The sequence below is a fragment of the Zophobas morio genome, unplaced genomic scaffold (assembly GCF_036711695.1).
Source record: "Zophobas morio isolate AGI-343-1 ecotype UQ-CSIRO unplaced genomic scaffold, CSIRO_AGI_Zmor_V1 ptg000266l, whole genome shotgun sequence".
Taxonomy (NCBI): domain Eukaryota; kingdom Metazoa; phylum Arthropoda; class Insecta; order Coleoptera; family Tenebrionidae; genus Zophobas; species Zophobas morio.
The window spans coordinates 98,048-116,271 of record NW_026972370.1 but is presented as its reverse complement, the minus strand read 5'-3'; the positions used below and the strand labels follow the sequence as shown (position 1 = coordinate 116,271).

The window sequence follows — 18,224 nt, the reverse complement described above, 5'->3', positions numbered from 1 at the left end:
TTTCAGTTTAACTAACAAAGACGAAAGTAATAGTCGTATCTGAGGCGTCGAATGAGTGATGACAATGGGACCTATGCCCCGATCCTGGGCAACCAGTGGAGTTCGGTTTCGAGCTATTTGTCAAAATGTAGTAATTGTAATACTATGGTTTAATACTGTAGTGTAATAATGTAATAGAGGACATAGAATATGAGCTCGGGCTACACTAGTATTGGTTCCTAGTCCAATGAATCGGCTTAGCTACCCGTGCAATCGAACCAAAAACTAAGTAGTGTTATATACCAGTATGTTAGATATAAATGTATGCGCCGATCCCTTTTCTATTACTGATAAACAATCGTTGGGGGTACAATATATTTTCGAAACGATTTTAAGGCTTTCATTATTTTATTGTGGGCGCACTTATCAACTCGAAAGAGTTTTAGTAAAAAAGGTTCTGAGAACCAAAATAAAATTGCTTGTCAAGATTAAACTTCATAAAAAAAAGTTTTTGTACGGAGAAGGATAACTATGAGGAAAAATGAGTCTGTAATACCCACATAGTTGATGAGTGAAGAAAAAACAGTTTTTTTCTAGTAATTCTACAAAGTCTTCAGGTTCTACTATCATTAGGGCATTGTACCAGCGGCCAGCTTTAAGATCCGGGGCGCTTGCAACTAAAATTATTTAGATCTCCTGGCAGACAATTAAGGTAATTGATGATTAAACGAAAGATTATTATGAAAGTATGGGCAGCGGTGCGCCTAACTGCCTTTTGTCATTGTTCTCGATGGGGTACTGGCTGTAATGTACTGTGGGTAAACCTCGGCACTACGGATCTCGCTGCAGATGGCGCGCTTTGTAAACTACTTTTTAGATTTTTAACTGTTTACGCAGCGCAGAGATACTGTGCTACCTTGAGTGCTTTTAGCAAAATGAGCCCTATATTTCGTCATTCTTCGGTAAGTGCGTTGGCCGCCAGTTTTCAGGGGTTCTCACCTGTTTGGCGCTGCGGTATTCCGCAGTATTAAGATTATCAGGAGCCAAGAGAGAAGGGGTGTCTGTCGAACAACGAACGCTTAGGGATTCTAGTATTTTACTTGTCCGTAGTTCTTAAGGTACTACATGCTCTTCTCGTACTTTCTCAGCAATTTCAAGTTAGCACCTAATTACTTTATTCTTGCGGAAAATTTTCCCTTTCGGGTTTTTACCAAAGTAAAAGTCTTTTCATCCCGGTGGTGGGAACAAGAAATTTATTTTTCGATTTTTAAAAAAAGGAACGTATAATGGTGGCTAGTAGTTTGCGCTTCCATTTTCATTAAAGGACCCCCCTTTTCTAATAACATAGCTGTAGTTTTCAAGGTGGATGCATTGACATTTGAAAATTCATTGAGTGCAACTAACTTTTATGTTCCTTGTGGGTGGATCTTCTTATATAAGGAAAGGTACGCTAACTATTCCCAATCTTCTATTAGTTTCGGTGCACTAGTTAGGTTACAAAAATTAAATTAATCTACTCTATATTTCGTCGTACTAGGTAATATAATTATAAAAATCCATATTATACCACTAATTCTCTTTTAGAAACTGATACATTAATAAGTGATTTTTCCGTCATATAGTTGGCGAATTCCCTTTGGTGAGGCACTCTCTAGAAGTTTGTTCCCTCCTGCCTGTAAGTTAGCGCGTGGTAAAAAATATTGACTACAAAATTGTCACGCAAAATGGGTTAAGAAAAGTTCACAAATGCGCTCCTACAGGCTTTTGTTAAAGTTGCTCGGTTCGTTTGTGACTCGACTCTCTGGAAGAGTGTCACTGAGTAGTCAACTTTGTTAATTAAGTAATCTATATAGCATGCTATAGAGCCTAGAAACATAACCTTTAACGAGGGCTGGCATATTCTTTCTTTGGGCTTCCTCTTTGACTTCCGTCCGGTAATCTTGTTATAATATTTGCTTGAAATATAATTTTATAATTTTATGATGGTTTAGTAAAAGGTTTGAGACAGTAATTAAATGCTATGATCTTCTGTCCTTTATTTGTAATTGGAATTTATACTTTATATGTATTGGTTTTATACTTCCCTCTTAGTATAATTTATTTCTATTCCTCTCTTATTTTCTAATATATATAAACTTTAAGAACACAATTTTTGAAATGACAATGAACTTCATAGCATTTAAATATTGTCGCTGATTATTATGTTGACTGAAATTTTTCTCAGAATTTCTTAAACTTCAATTCTATTTTTTTGTGGTTTTTGTTGCCTTCATTTCTGCTATTGCAGGTCGCTTTGTGGCTGTTTAAGGATTCCACTGCACAAGCTTTCTTTGAATCTTATTTTGAAAATTAAATCGAAATAACTAATGTTTTTCGGGTATGTATACGTCTTTTTAAAAACATATTGTGAGTCTTACTCCTAGAATGTTGCATTGCCTCTTTTTAAAAAAGTGCCTTTGCGACTTTTCAGAGGAATTTAGTGGACAATAAAGATTGTTGTTTTTGGGATCTAGTTAACTGTGAATTTTTAGCTTTTAGTATTGTTATAGGAGACATTGTCATAATCAATTTAGCGCTGTAGTAATATGGAATTAGTTAAATTATCTGTAGTTTTGCTTTTTGTTTAAAATTATATATGACTATTTGAACTTTCTTAAGATAGTGACGAGAATTGGTTGCTTGATAGGAAATATTATTACACTTTTTAGTTGGAATAGAAAATTAGGGTAGAGCTCTTACTTTCTGCAAACCGAGTAGCTTTATTTAGCGGCGAACATACAATTCTTTTGGGAAAAATTAACGCTTTTGTAAGTTTCCTTATGGACATGTAAAAGGTTTTTGTAATCTTCAAGCTTTTCTTCCCCTGTTTCGTTAAAGAAAACCGTTAAATCCTTTATCCTCTTATCATTTGCTGGATTAGTCACTATTGCCACCTAAAGATATTGTGGTTCTGAACTTTTACTTCAGCCTCATCCCTTAACATTTTTGCGTCTCGATCATTAAGCAATAATAAAGGTGAAGCGAGTAAAGATTTTTTCTGGTTGAACCACTGTATTATATTAGTGCCTAGTTTTATTGCTGTATCATCCCGTTAAGACTGGATATTGATGAGAAGTTAAAGATAAGGAATTGCGGTCCCCTTAGTGTTCGTTGAGTTTATGAAGCTACTCAATTTAAATCCTAAGGCGTGGTCGCCCTGTAGTGTTACTCGCCAGCAGTAATCTTCAATAGCTGAAGAAAACTTTAATATTTTTGCAGGATGGTGCTTTTACTAGAGAAAGAAGCCATGGAATATGGTATTATACATATGAAGTCACACGTTATCAAGTTCAACGCTATTTGATCAGAATATCAATATCGGCCAGACCAGTATATCTGGGCCGTGAATGACTCCTGCAATTGTAATATCTCGTAGCCTCTTTTATGGAAGAATAAGCTTTGTTGACCGTCTCATGCTAGCAAATTTTAATCGCAGAGCCACTAGCCCATGTAACTAAGGAAGCCGAGAAATTACTAAATTTTTATTATGAGAGAATATAGTAATAATTTCGTTTAATTAGTGCACTGATTATATTGCAATCGCCTATATAAGCACAGGCATGCTTTGAGAACTATGGCATAAGATGAAAGGCGTTTGTTTAATTTAACGTATAAATCGAAGAAGCGTTGGAAGAAGCGGAGGAAACCTCGCATATGCTTTTAAAATAATAAGTTTCTGTGGTAAAAGCTGTATGACATCGCACTCGTCTTTTATGCAGAGTTCTATCTTCCGGCAACTCATAAAGCAGACATCCCTAGTTTGTACCGAAAGGGTGGAAGGAGTTGACCCAAGACACTAGCTTCTACTTCTAACCTTATTTGTGAGCTGTTGTAATTAAATTTCTCGCTCCACTAGTTCTTGGACTTTGTGCATCCTAGTACGAGGACCAACTTTGCTTCACGACTCGTTACACAGATTATCGATCGAACATATGACATTTAAAAGAGTTGATTTGCAACTAATTTCACTCCTAGGAAAGCGAGCTTGCAAAAACTTTTTTTAAACCACTAATTAATATATAATAGAATATGCGAGTTTAAAAGTTTCTTACAAGATTTTTACATCTTTATAATAATTGAAACTTCCGTCATGAACTGTTATAAGTTAATAAAGATACTTGTACACATTATTAGACAGAAAGGTTGGAACAGGTTGGCGGAATGTGGACTTTTATTTGAATTAAACTATGACCTAAAGTTGATTTTATATCGGTACATAAACCTTTGAAGAAGTAGTTAATTTGTGAAAATGGTGAATGCACAATTTACTATACTCCTTTATGACTAGCCGCGAGGAACTTCAACGCTAAACAAACTGTCATGGTTTCGTAAATTCAATAGCGGGGATAACCATTTTTTTGTAATAAATATAAATTACATCATAAAAAACGTCGCTCGGGGCTTTTAAACCTACGCCTACCTACGTCAAACATTTAGGATGTATTAGAGCGCTTTTTTAATAATATACCTATTAGCTACATTATTATCTACCTTCCATCTTAGTTTAGACCATAATTCTATTGTATGAGAACTAATGACAACTCCAGTCGAGTTCCGAGAATTAATAAAAACAGAAGGGTAATTTTAATATATTGTCATACCTCTCTTGGACCTATATGCACTATATGTGATGAGGCGCCGATATCCAGCGCAGCAAAGTTGCTCTACTTGAACTTAAATGTTTTAAAAAAAGGACGCGGAGAATAGTATATTACCAAATAGAGGAATAAAGTTGGTCCAGTTGCACCTTTACTCATTGCTGTCAATACTATCATTGAAAAGGAAATAATACGACCTCCGCAAATATTTACTGTACAAACCTATATTTTTCTATGAAGGCGATGGTGGATAACTTACGTTAGTAAGAAGAGCTGAGGGCTTTATTACCAATATTAGTTGTTTGAATTTAAAATGTTTTTTATAATTTAGCGGTAGGTTTAAATAATACCTTAGTAGTTAGCAAGTGACTGATTAAAGTTTAACATAATTTAGCAACATTAAGACAAATTTATATAAACGTTTATTCTGGGATGTACTATTCTCAGAAAGGCTTTACAACAAGTGAAGGCTATTTTATTTATATACTTATAACACTAGCTTGCTAAGAGCGTGACTTGCAATCAGTTGCTGCTTTAACTAATTTCGCTCTATTATGGGTGCTGAGGCCACTAATCCCTCAACAACGGCATTGCGCCATTAACGGGAATGGATGCGCTTTATTATTACAGCTAATAGTATATATAATAACAGCAACAACATATACTGTACTGGCACAGTGAAAATTTAGTACCCCCCCTCCTAAACAGGTCTTGAAAATGTTCATTTTCTTGGGTCCTCAGTATACCGGCGAGAGTCATAATTGAGAGTTATCTAAGAAATTGTTATGGTGACTACAATGTAGTTGGTTGCCGGCACGAATACGACTATAACGGATGTCAGTTTGTCTTGTTTTCTCATAATGCTCTAAGTTTTTACAAACCCGAATTGCAGGTTGGTTATCCACAAAAATTAAAACAGTGTCATCTAAGCCTACGACCTCTTTAGTGATTTCATAGGCTGCTATGAACTCATTTTCCATTTTAGACAGAGCTAGGTCTTCTGTAAAAACGTACTCCCAAGTCACTGGCTCATCTTCAAGCAGAAAGAGGTTGCCCGTGGTGCTGCGTCTAGTTAGCTTACAGTTACCATATCACTAAAGCTGTAACCCTTTTAGAATGAAACCACAGCTTTTTATAATAAATACTATAATGCTTAGAATCTGTCAGATTTCCAGCCTTGCCTAAAAGATGCACGACTGCCTTAAGGGAGAGGGGGGTGCAGGAAGTCAAAATTTATATATCGAGTTTTATTAAAGTCCTAATTAAATACTCAACCATGTTCATTCCAATACTTTGCTTACCCAGAAAATTTGCATAGCGGACATGTAGAATGCATAATAAATGTTAAGGCCCTGCACTCAAAGGAGAAAAAAAAATTCTGATTCAAAAAACTCTTGCACAGAAGGAGAGATAGATGCTATAATCCATTCACCCCATACTTGAAAGAGAGTAAGCCCTAACGGTATCTCTAATAAGAAGCTTTAACATTTAAAACCGACAGGGTTCCACCTTATTTTCACTAATCTAATCTATTCAAATTTACAAAACTCTTATTTTTCGAGATAAAGGAAAAGCGCCTGACGTGATTCCTTCCAAAGCACGTAAACCTGGTACTTTTGTCCAAGACTTCCGCCCAATTAGCCTACTCTCGGTCTAGCCAAAGTACTGGAAGCAAAGACTAGGACCACAATTCTTTGCTGAATATACATATGTAGTACTAGTTAATTTGGCTTTAGATATAATCAGTTAACAACTCAACAGATTTTTAGGTTTTCGGAACACGTCTCAAAAGCTTTTAATGAAAGAAACTCAGCAGCAGTAGTAATAGATGTCGAGAAAGCAATTGGTAAAGTATGACAAACCAGCAGTGTTTTAAAACACAAAATGATATGTGGCTTTCTCAATAACTTAGCACTTATACTCATTCATTCTGCCTAAAAGAACTATTTCTACTAAAAATAATTTAGGGACACTTTCCCAAAGAATATTGAAAAGCGGTGTTCCTCAAGAATCTCTTCTTTCTTATCTACTTTTATGGTATCCCACATACGCTAATGTCTTTGTGACTCCATATGGGGCGATACCGCAATATACTGTAACTCAAAATCAGCTCCCATGGCAATAAATTAACTTCAGTGCTTTCTTGAAGTACTTGAAAAATGGTTTAACACATGATAAATTCAGTGTCCTTTAATTAACGAGAAGAAGAGTAAAAAGGCCTCCTACAAATCTTATCATTCTACAAACAAAGATCCTTTGAAGCGTTCACGTTAAATATTTCGGTGTATTAATGATTTCAAATTATTTTGGCCTGCCCACGCCACCTATTGTTATTGATAAGAGGAAGGCTTTAAGAAATGCTCTTTAACCCCTTAGTGCCAAAAAAAATAAACTTAGCATAGAGGATGCTTTACACATCTCTAATTAGACAGATACTTAGCGTCAATTGCGTAGGCCTATTGGACGTCTTTATTTATTGACTACAAACCCTACAGAACAACTTTCTCCGTAAGCTGACCGTGGCGTCATGGTTCGTCCACAACCACAACTTATACAGGGGCCGTAAAACTGAGTTTTTCAAAGACTTCTTTATGAAGCAGCAAACTGATGGTTCTCAGATTTTAGCGCGCATTCTAACCACTTTCGTTCAAAGCTGTAGCTTACGATACTAAGCACTACACAAAACACAAACGCCCTAAATGTATTCTCACGTAACATTACAAAAAAATAGGCGAATAGTTTATACAGCATCTGAAATGACCTTTATTATATAACTTAATTGCTGTTTTTTCCCCACAATAACATATGCGGGTGAAGTACGGATCAAGCAGTCTTGGCCCGTAAACAAGTAAATAAACTTGAAGTTATTTAATGAGTACACCACCACCTTGTGGAGAGCTCGTAACTTCAGTGCCCCCCTTTGGCCCTATTGAGCGCCAGAAAAAATATTAATTAAAAAAAAAACGCTGTAACTACCATTTGAATGTATAACAAATACGATGCGTTTATTAAATATAACAGTTAAGGAAATATCAATAACCTGAACAGTGATTAGCGATTAAAATAGCATTCAAATGAAGACTCAGTTTAGATTAAATAGCATATCGGTTAAAGCATTGAGTTGAAAACTCAAATAATGTAGTTATGTCTTTGAGACACTAACTATTGGACACCACCACTCAGTTATTCTAGTAGCTTAAAAGCAGAACTCATAATTTTCTGTAGTCGGTGTTTATCTTAATTTGTTAACTTAAATGTAGGAGGTAGCAAACTTTGTATTAAAAACTGTCCGCAAGGCGTCCTGGCTAAAGTTAAACTTAAACAAAGCTATGAAAAATAAACTTTTCAGAAGTTTTCAGAAAAAATCTGGAAAGAATTATGTTACTTGCAATAATTCATTTAAAGAAAATAATATACGAGCCTCGGAAGCTGAATATCGTCAAGCTTGTAAAATTTTCAAACACCTTACCAAGCGTGCTCATTCCACTGACTCGTTTAATAAAGAAACTTTGTAGTAATATTTGTGTAATAAGTATAGCAACTATTAAATCTTTCTTAACAGCCTACACTATTTTACTTTTAATGGAATGCTTGGACTGAGGCTCTTCGATGTTTTTGATAGTAAAAGGGATGGTAAAATTGATCTTCAAGAGTTTGTCTGCGGTTTGAGAGTGGCGTCTTCCGGAACATTGGAGGAAAAAGTAGAATTTCTTTAACCCCTCAAACAAATTTATTATGATATTATTAATAGTGTCAATTTTGCTATAAACTATTCAATCTTACGGAAGATGAAGGCGTTAGCCGCGAAGATTTGACAGTTATGCTAAGCACCATTCTTTATATTGCTTTTAGCATACAAAGAGGCCTTATTGTTCCCGACTTTGTAAGGTCCGAGTAGGAAGTGGTATTATAGTGGGCTTAATGATAATTTATACTTGAAAGGCATACTGAGAAGCTTTGTAAAAACAGTAAAGAGGCGGAACAAGTTGACCACAATTTTTCTTTAGACGTTAATTTTCATAATAATTTCATCTTAATATTTTGATTAAACTTAAATAAATATATTTTTTTAGGATTTAGCCAAAGCATTATTAAAAATTTCAGAAAACTGTAGTAACATAGGTGTTCAAAGATTACCTATTTATTATTTTCATTAAACTTTTGTTTTACAGCTTGTATTATTTATATTTTAATTGTTATTTGTAAAGTTTTTGGAGTTTAGGCATTATCCTTATAGCTAGCCTATATCGTACTTTTGACAAATATTATGGCGTTTTGCGACTTTAAACAATTTCACTTTAGTTTTCATATCTTTGTTAAACTCTTTAATTTATAATTATTAAAAATTCTTAAAGAGATCGAAATTCTTGCTGAGGAGTTAGTCAGCTCAGCATTTTGTTCCTCGGAAGAATCTAAAGAAAAATTATTATACCCTGAATTCTTAAACTGGCTTAATAAAAATCCGGTTGTCTTTGTTCTCTTTACTTAGTTCTTTTTAGCCTCTTTGCTTTATGCTTTACTAATTTTATGATTTTTTAATTTCCTTAGGCAGTTCTGGATTTTATTTTTTGTAACGAAAGTTTCACAAGACACACCGGGCTTTTCTCGGAGGCATCTATAAAAACTACTTGGTGTGGTAAACTTAAAGCCTTGTTTGCACTAAAGCACATTTTTTAATTAATTTTGCAGGTTACTTATTAAAAAAACGAAGAAACAATCCTCTCAAGTTTACTATAAATTACTCATTTATAATTTTTTAATTGCTTTCCTCTTTATGAAAAGGAAGTGGGTGTGGCGTTTCTTCGTCTTAAAAGGGCAGTTTCTTTACTATTACGCTTCTGAGCATCAAACGGCGCATCCGCGAGGCGCCATCTATTTAACGGGCTCGTTGGTTGACATACACGAGGTGCACCGCTTGTGTCTTCGGTGCATCGATCCGTGCAACAACTTCCTTATTAGAGAAAAAGAGTAAACCGTACGGGAGCCACTGACAGCGCTGAAACAGATCCTCAAAGAAATTCTTTGTAAATTTTATTTTTTGCTTAGCTCAAATTTTTTTTAAAGAGGAGGAAAGAGAAAAGACTGCTTTAGAATACGAAAGTTACAGAAAACATCGAAAGTAGTCACTATTTCCGTGCTTTTAAGTTACTAATAATATTTTTTAAAGAAATGCAGTCTCTAATCGTCGGTTTGGCGTCCTTTTGGAGTTCGGAAACTTTAGGGAAATCTTTTATGCGAGCAGCTACGTAGACGCCAAAGGATGGTTGACACTCGCTCTTCTTTAAATAAATTAGTAGTTAATCGAAACCTTACAAGGACAAGAGCCATCCAACTTCACTTAAATTTAGAAAATATTAAAGACAAGTACAATATATACTACTCAAAAGTCATCGGGAGTGGCGGCTTCGGGATGGTTTACCAAGTAATATATTTACTTACTATTGGAAATTTGTGTTACTGTATCACATTGCGAAGTGCGTTCATAGGAGAACTTTTGCCAAGTACGCCGTAAAGATTGTAGACAAAAATTTACTCAACGATCCTGAGCGGTGGCATCTTTCTTATACTCGTCAATGCAGTGGAAGTTATTATGACCAAAGGAAAGCCCTCGTGGACGAACTTGCGATTCACAAGCTTATCAACCACGTCAATATCATAACGTGCTATGAAACCTACGAGACACTGCATCAAGTGTATATTGTCACCGAGCTTTGCGAGGGTGGATCGGTCTTTTCGCTTTTTGACGAGGTTTTTCTTTCTTTGTCCGTCGTGTGGCTCCGTGGCTTCCCACCACCAGACTTTTTCAGGGAGCGCTCTCTGAGAAGCGTGCCCGCTACCTGCTCCGCCAGCTGCTTTTGGGTGAGCTTCCCTCGTACTAAAGGCCTCCTTGGAATTAACTTTATTTTCTCTGAGGAATTACCTACTTGCACCGTCTTTGCATCATTCACAGAGATCTAAAACCCACCAATATTTTACTTTCCAGCAAAGATCCCATGACTCAAGTAGTTAAGGTACTTCCTCCTTTAAACAATTACTATCAAAAACTACGCAAGCTGAATTACTACAGATTGCTGATTTTGGCTATGCAACTTTTGCAAGGCAAACAGAGAGGCTCGATCTCCCGGTCGGCACGCTCAGCTATTGGCCTCCCGAGATCTTCCTTGAAAAGGGCTACAATAAGCCCGCGGATGTTTGGTGGCTTCTGCTTACAAAACATGCAGATGACCTCGTGTCCTTCCTCGCCATACAGGGCAGCAGGGGTCATCCTGTACTGTCTGGTCTGCGGGAAGTTTCCGTTCCATTACAAAAACGACCGTGAACTTATCTCTCGCATATCAAAAGGAAGGTAACGAGCGCTTTTTTAGTACCGCATGCTTCAGTGGATCATTTGCAGCACGAAGAGTCAACCGATCTTGCAATGAGCATAAAAGGCTTTCGGAAGGATGTCGAAATGTGTTTATTGACCCCTGAGACCTGTTGTGGCAAGTGCTTATCAATTTGGCTTTAGGCTATAGAAATGCTTCTGCGAGTCAAGCCGGAGGCACGCCCCAGCGCTGAGGAGGCATTGGAACTAGAGGTTATACTTTCGCTTGAGATTCCGGCTATTCCCCTAAGCTGTTGACAAATTCTCAAGTGGTTCAAGGAATTTGCCGACGTGTAGCCAGTTTCGTAAGTAAAACTGTCTTCAATGCGAACAGACAATTTATTAAATAAAATGTACGTCGAAGTATTGGCGTTTGAGTCCCTTCAACTCCGATTATGAAGGTTACCCGACCCACGTGGGTTTTCTGCGGTAAATAAAAAAATTGCTAGTGGTGGTGGTTTGAAGGGATCTTCGTGCATACCATCTGTAAAGTCATCCCACTTTCTTTGTCTGTAGACCGCCTGGTCACTGGCGCCGTAGGCCTTCCGGTTGTCCATCTCCTCACTGTGGTTGCTATCGTCCGAGAGAGCGCTCTCGCTAGAAAATATATTAAAGCTTGTTACGCTGAAGGACACACCGTTCTTCCAGCTCTTACCTCGCCTCTGCGCTGCAGTGAAGCCCACGCTCGTGTTCAACCAACGCCCACTGCTCCGGAGTATACTTGAAGGGCCGGTGGGACGTGCCGAACACCTTGATCATGCTACGTGTTAGAACAAAGGGTTTGAAGCACTAGTAAAAATAGATATTATAAGTATTACGGCGCATAAGGCTCAGGAAAGAGTGTTACTGCTTTGGCTGGCGGCGTGGCTGCTTCCTCCCCGTTCTCAGCTTGAAACTTACTATACTTTTCAAGAATTTCAATTTCACGCTGCGTACTGTCTGAAAAAAGTAGTAGTTACTATTTAACAATTCCTAGCAAAGAAGATAACTACGGAAACCAACCGAGTTGGAAGCAAACTTTATTGATCCACACGTCCAGCAATGCTATCATATGCTCTCGCTCAAAGTTTTCTTTAACCGAGCCTTCCAAACTATGGTAACTTTTAGAAATTCTTTCCGTCAGGGCCTTGCATGTAATAGAAATTTCAACTCTATAGATGTTTCTTAAGAAAAAGATCCAAAACTTTGTATTTTTCTTTGGTTTTTTTTTCCAATTTATAGAGAGCTATTTTCAACTCTCTCATCTGGACGGGAGCCCTTTCTTGTTGTTCTTGTTCTTCTTGACTCTTTAGAAATTTGTCGAGAACTTTTGTGCACTGCTTGATATATTAGTAAAATAAGCGCCATAAAGATCAAAGCAGAAATAATAACTTCTTCAGGAAGAAGTCTTAACTCTTTACACCTTAATAAAAAGGCCAATGAACAATCTTTGACTGCCTTTAAGTTAGTTAGTCTGGCTTCTTTGTCTATAATTTCAAGAGTTAAATCGCTTATCATGACTGGAATTAGTAGGTATCTGTAGTAATTGAATAAAGTTTTACAATTTGGACTATTACAAGATATCAGTATAAAAAAACCTTAAATCTTCAGTATTAATGTCCTCTAAAAGTTCATTAGAAGAAAAAACTTTTGTTAACCTGAGTAAATCTCCGCACTTTAGCAGAGAGTTGATTGTGTTCCTTACTAACACCTAAGAAATATATTGAGGGTACCAACGGGGGATTACGCCATAGCACTAATACTTTTCTCGAGAAATGTTTTTTTAAAAATAAAGTTTTATCAATATTTACAAAAACGTACGTAACCCTAATAAGAAAACTCAAAGTTTTTATACTTAATGTAGAACAAGAATTGTAACATATAATTTTAAAGTGAAAAAAGAAAATAACTTGAGATAACATTATCATAAAAATAAAAAATAAGTTTATTTAATTTTTCTTTGAGAAACATATTGAAAGATGGTTAGTAAAACTTTATAACAGAAGAGAAAAGATGATAAGCTATTATTACTACTCCTCTAACTCTAATACAAATAAAATATAAATATTAAAAATTTAAAACCTGACGCTCTGGATCAGCACGCCCTTGGTCACTTTCAAGGTAATGATAATCTCTTTCAGCCAAATTAAATAAGTCATGTAACTCAAAACACGTAGTCCGCGACATTTCCATACACTGAAGATAAGTAATTGTAACTTGTAGCTGTATATAAAGAACCCTCGAGAAAGTTGACTTAAGTCAGCGATCGATTACGAGGTTAAACTTCGTAGTATTATAGTTTAGACTTTCCAGCTAAGCTTGTAAGTAAATTTGTTCATGGTTTTCCCTCCAAGATAGTGAGAAATTAACGTTTAACTTTCACTTAATACAATAAAAACCGATGGATCAACATCTACGCAGAAACATAGCTCAAAGTCGTGCTCATTTCGATTTATGGTGTAATAAACTTGGAAAAGTTTTAGATGGCTATACGTCGGAAAGTTCGCTACGCATAGAGGAGCTGAACAGTATTATTTTATTTAATATATATTATAGAATAATAAAACTATATTTCAACCTAATAAGAAAAATTAAGGGACGTTTCTAATAAAATTGCTGAACAGGAACTACAAAACAAAAAAAGTGCACAAAGTAATTTTTTAAAAGCTTAAGTTTAGCCTTGAGGATTCTTGTCTATCTTAAAAAACCTTACATCCCTTGCAGTTTGTGAAGAAAGAAGAATTAGAAAATTAAAATTTGAAGAGGAGATAAACGCGTTAATCGAGCGTAAAAACTTATACGTATCAAAGAAGAACAGCTTGCAAGAGAGTTGCGAAGATTTAAAAGGAAAAATTTTAATTAAAAAAAAAGGTTCCATATTATCTGTAAATTAACTTTTTTCCAAGTTTCAAAGGTAAGTAATAAATGGTCAACTTTTTTACTACAAAGTCTTGAACGAAGAATTTATAAAATCTGAAGAAGACGAGAGCGATCAGGTGGAATTATTCGAAAATTTTTTGGGCTTACGATTTGTACCTGAAATCAAAGGTTTCTATAATTAACCTTTAATTTATTTTTCGCACATTGCAGAATTGTAAACTATAGGATTTTAGCTTTATTTATTATATTTATAATTTGAATTATTATAATTACAAGTCCACTTTTTTATTTCTATAGTTGTTAACACTTCAATAATGACTTTTATTTAAAAGAAACGTAATTAAATTCTATTTTTTCAATATTTACGTAGGATCGCTATATTATTAAAAAATTGTCTTTTTATGCAGATAAAATATTTATTTGCGTAACTAACTTTACTGAAAGTCACATAACTTTTTCTAATTTAAGCCAGGCCACTATCAAATTATACAGTAAAAAATAACCCGGTTAGGTTAAAAAAATTATTAAGTATAAAATAGACAATGTTTGCTTTTATTGACATTTGCGAAGTTGATGATGCTTTCAAGAAGGCATACGTTGACTGTTTAAATTTCTTTCAGGCTTAACTATTACTTTAAGATTTGTCTAGTGGAACAAACTATGTGCTTCACTTTTTTTTGTAAAAAGCAGATCTTTAATTTAATTTCCCGGTACATGTGTCGTTGCGTATGATAAATGAATTTGAATCCGTTATTAATTTTTTGAAAGTTTTTTTTTTCTTACCAGGGTTTTTATTTCCCTTGATAAAATTATTTCGAAAGTTCGCTCTAAGGAATTGGGCATCAGCTAGTTTTATGCTAACCCACTAGTTGAGCTTAATAATATATCCGCCGCATATATATAAGTATATTGGTAAACAACACTATTTAATTCCTTCAGCCACCGCATAGCTAGCTAACCCCAATGCAACCAGGCGGTCAGTATACTATAAACTAGCACTATAACATAGGTACTAGTTTAAGGTTACAGACTATTATAGAGTAAAACATAAGCCTGTATTGGCACTGAAAAGGCTTCAAGTTACATTCAATTAGATCCCGACGCTAAAGCAGCGAACACTATTTCTTATATCATATAGCAAAAAAAAGATATATACATCAAAACTCAGTGATCGTTTTTTTTTTCTTTTTTATTAACGAAAACAAGAATTAATATAAATATATCTATGATTCTACGGTAACTAAGTTAATATAAATTAACTACTTTTAAATACGAACCACGTCCATCATTTTGTAATAAAAGATGTTAACGTAGAATTCGTGCTACGGTTTTCAATGTTATGTGTTATTAAATTATCTAGTTGCCTCTCAATATTTTAAATCTTATTAAACTTAATTTTATTTGAGTCCACTCCCCTTATTGCTGGTCTCATTTTACTGTTCATTTCACGCGCTGCTTTTTATAAATTGTACTGCTCAGACCGCGTATTCAATAAGTTAACTTCCAGATCGCAATTTACCGCTTTTGGTAAAAAAGGTCATTGTTACTATAAGTAAATTTTCTCTAGTAACTTTTTTTAACATTAATATTAACCTGTCAGGAATTATGGAACATATATTTTATGTTAGCTCTTTGTTGATATTTATTATGACTTCAAAAACTTTTTCTAAGTAATTCTGTATAAACTTTTACATATCCAAAGTAGCATTTCAAACAATTTTGTTTTGTAATAGTTTTTGGCAATTATTTATTATATTTTTATAGTTACACTGAAAGTAATTGGGCAGAAATTTTATTAATAGCCTTTATACTAAAGAATTTGTTGATCTGTTAAAAAAGTGAGAAATTAATAATACACAACTAGTAGTATTCATACGTTTCTATAATAAAAGTAAAAAACTTTAAACTTCCGCTAATTATTTTTATGGTAATGATTAAAAAACGCAAAACACAATGAGTTTAGCAAACTAGTAACAGTTCTACCAATTTATTAAAGTTTATTAATAGATTGGAATTTCTTAAGATTATAATCTGAAACTTGCTAGTACTGCAAAAAATAATTTCTTAAAGATAAAATAGTTGTTAATTGACTTAAGTTACAGAATCTCTTTTTTATTAGTAGTATATAATAGCAAATAACATTTATCTAAACTTTTGTTATTTAAGTAAAATTCTGAAGAGTTTGTACTCCACTGCCGTTCTGAAAGTTTCTTTTTTTCAGGTCATGGTGCTCAACCAGAATATAAATGAAAAACATTTATGGCAAATATTATTAAGCACAGATTTATAAAATTCTAATAAGTTATGACTACTTTTTTTAAATAATTTCTGAACGTTACCTGCTATTATATTTACTTTAAAAAATTGTATACTTTGCATATATAAACATTAGATTTACGATTTAATTAAAGAGTAATTAATATACTATTTATTATAAATTTGCTCCGTTAAAAAAAAATTAAGTACTAACCAAGAAATAATTGACTTTAAACGTTTTGATATTTACTTAATTTAACCTGGAAACCTTTTTTCTTCTGAATATACAACTTTTCATGTTTTAAAATAGTTGAGAGTTCTTAAAAAAGATGTTTGCTTCATATAAATTTCAAACTTAAGATTTTTCTGGAGTGAAATTTATTTTTACTAAAATTGACCCTCAAGATTCCAAGAAGGAATATATCCTCGTTTTGGAAGTTCTTGACGACCGTTATCAAGGTGCATGCTAACTCGATTTAGTAGAACTTTAACAATTTTAACTTGCTAAATTAGAAAAAAGTTAAAATTTAAAATAATAAAATAATTTTTATAATTAAATGTGTAGTAAAAAATTTTTAAATAATCTTGAATAAACAATCCATTTGTTCATATTTAAGGAAAAAATAGTAGTACAAGTAAAATTAAATATAAAAAAATGAATTTAAATATAATAAATTATCTACAAAAAGTAAAAATCTAAGGTATTATAGTTATTTAAAATAATCTAATTATCAATTGAATACTTAAATATTATGTAGCCTATATCTGCGATGGTCAATATTATATAATAAGAATTTCCCATAGTTGTGCAAGCTTAAAGTGATAAGTATATAGCAATAACTATAATTATCGTAAAATCTGCAAGTAAATGTGGTAAACGTGATAATCTACTTTAGTTACATTAAATTATTTTTCGAAGTATATTAATAAGGCCAGTAAATTTTGGTGTATCAGTGAACGGCTTACAGAATATATTCAGCCTTGTATTGTTGTTAGCGCGTTCAGTAATTAATACTATTTATTGTCGAAAAACGTTTAATAATACGATAACTAATATTACTTATAATTCTTTACAATTAGTGAGAGAATGCGTTCCCAACTTCCCTGCAATCTCCAATTGGGTAAAGGAACTTAACGAAACCCGTTAGTAACAAAAAATTAATTTATATACTCTGAGTTTTTTAAAAATTTATTTTCGCTTCAGTTGATTTCGAAAAATTTATAAAGCAAGTCCGACACGAATTTACTACAATAACCAACGCTTAATAAATATTTTTCTAAAATTAAAGCAATAAATATTATTAGTAGATCGGTACTACCTAAGTTACGCAAGATAACAGAATCTCACTAAATAAATTACGGGACACACTTGGAATAATTAAGATTTTTCTATTCTAAAGTTTCCCCGATGTCGAAAAGTGTAGAAAGAGGGTTGATTTTCTAAAAACGGTCTATTAAGAATAAAATCTTCAAAAACTTATTTAGAAGTTCATCTATAAGAAACCGACGTGTCTAAAGGGGAGCACTTAATATTATGAAATTTATCGGAGGAATAAACAATTGCTATTCCACAAAAAAGAAGGCCAAGAAGTGTTTGAATAATAATCTAAAGTAGAAGAAAAAAAATAAAAACGAAAGTTGTATAGAGGTAAATTAAAAAGGAAACAGTTCATCTTAATCAACGCCGATCTAGTATGTATAATAAGTAATAAGAATTAAACTAAAGAATTTAATAAACGACGCTAATAATTTAACATTTATGAAAGGTGTTAAAAATTTACCACAATTTCGTATTATAAAATGTTATAAGAAAAGCTTACGTCACTAGGTAAAACTTGAAATTCCTCATCAGTGAGTTGTAAATAAGTTCTGTCTATAAAAATAAATTTTTAACGGGGAAGGAGATAAAATTTAAAGACTATATGATTTTAAAATATACATAACATAGTAAACCACTAAGTTCTCCTAAACAATTAATTAACTCTCTTAAGTTTTCGAAAACACCAACATTATAGCTTGGATATTTATAACCAACGTTGTATAGCCGAATAAGCTGCATTAAGTAAGGAGATGGCTCCTAGAAAAAAGAAAACTTTTCCTAACATTACAACGAACGGTTCGCATTCCCT

General features: G+C 33.7%; 3 protein-coding genes and 2 long non-coding RNA genes across 7 annotated transcripts; 3 read left to right on the top strand and 2 right to left on the bottom strand.

Moving 5' to 3' along the window:
- Positions 1 to 1,193: 1,193 nt before the first annotated feature.
- LOC135119483 (uncharacterized) lies at positions 1,194 to 1,735 on the top strand. The gene is made up of 3 exons (XR_010278238.1): positions 1,194 to 1,268; positions 1,328 to 1,424; positions 1,602 to 1,735. It is a non-coding gene; the product is annotated as an uncharacterized LOC135119483 (long non-coding RNA).
- A 6,028-nt stretch (positions 1,736 to 7,763) lies between these two features.
- LOC135119456 (calcium-dependent protein kinase 5-like) lies at positions 7,764 to 11,356 on the top strand. 2 transcript variants are annotated; one of them, XM_064043867.1, is made up of 22 exons: positions 7,764 to 8,127; positions 8,179 to 8,317; positions 8,368 to 8,504; positions 8,559 to 8,625; positions 8,690 to 8,738; positions 8,972 to 9,081; positions 9,165 to 9,252; positions 9,306 to 9,342; positions 9,399 to 9,522; positions 9,576 to 9,640; positions 9,691 to 9,735; positions 9,784 to 9,879; positions 9,933 to 10,038; positions 10,092 to 10,165; positions 10,217 to 10,364; positions 10,424 to 10,475; positions 10,530 to 10,627; positions 10,684 to 10,811; positions 10,867 to 10,962; positions 11,018 to 11,069; positions 11,125 to 11,193; positions 11,251 to 11,356. In XM_064043867.1, exons 1-22 carry the CDS (start codon positions 7,946 to 7,948, stop codon positions 11,275 to 11,277), a joined length of 1,989 nt encoding a protein of 662 aa, XP_063899937.1. In that variant the 5' UTR covers positions 7,764 to 7,945; the 3' UTR covers positions 11,278 to 11,356. The 2 variants fall into 2 exon arrangements, with proteins under 2 accessions (XP_063899937.1, XP_063899936.1); XM_064043866.1 differs by having other exon boundaries at positions 7,764 to 8,130.
- On the bottom strand, positions 11,335 to 13,138 carry LOC135119485 (immunoglobulin-binding protein 1-like). The gene is made up of 9 exons (XM_064043897.1): positions 13,042 to 13,138; positions 12,558 to 12,670; positions 12,352 to 12,496; positions 12,165 to 12,296; positions 11,983 to 12,106; positions 11,828 to 11,919; positions 11,636 to 11,769; positions 11,462 to 11,577; positions 11,335 to 11,404 (listed from the first exon to the last, which is right to left on the bottom strand). The coding sequence occupies exons 3-9, from the start codon at positions 12,475 to 12,477 to the stop codon at positions 11,364 to 11,366; spliced, it is 765 nt and encodes a 254-aa protein (XP_063899967.1). The 5' UTR covers positions 12,478 to 12,496; positions 12,558 to 12,670; positions 13,042 to 13,138; the 3' UTR covers positions 11,335 to 11,363.
- Positions 13,139 to 13,309: 171 nt separating this feature from the next.
- LOC135119488 (uncharacterized) lies at positions 13,310 to 17,374 on the top strand. Of its 2 annotated transcripts, none has more exons than XM_064043902.1 (7): positions 13,310 to 13,487; positions 13,546 to 13,611; positions 13,684 to 13,830; positions 13,909 to 14,007; positions 16,501 to 16,554; positions 17,176 to 17,238; positions 17,300 to 17,374. In XM_064043902.1, the coding sequence occupies exons 1-7, from the start codon at positions 13,361 to 13,363 to the stop codon at positions 17,359 to 17,361; spliced, it is 618 nt and encodes a 205-aa protein (XP_063899972.1). In that variant the 5' UTR covers positions 13,310 to 13,360; the 3' UTR covers positions 17,362 to 17,374. The 2 variants fall into 2 exon arrangements, with proteins under 2 accessions (XP_063899972.1, XP_063899971.1); XM_064043901.1 differs by having other exon boundaries at positions 16,456 to 16,554.
- A 58-nt stretch (positions 17,375 to 17,432) lies between these two features.
- On the bottom strand, positions 17,433 to 18,224 carry LOC135119453 (uncharacterized). The gene is made up of 4 exons (XR_010278226.1): positions 18,131 to 18,224; positions 17,916 to 17,968; positions 17,604 to 17,701; positions 17,433 to 17,546 (listed from the first exon to the last, which is right to left on the bottom strand). It is a non-coding gene; the product is annotated as an uncharacterized LOC135119453 (long non-coding RNA).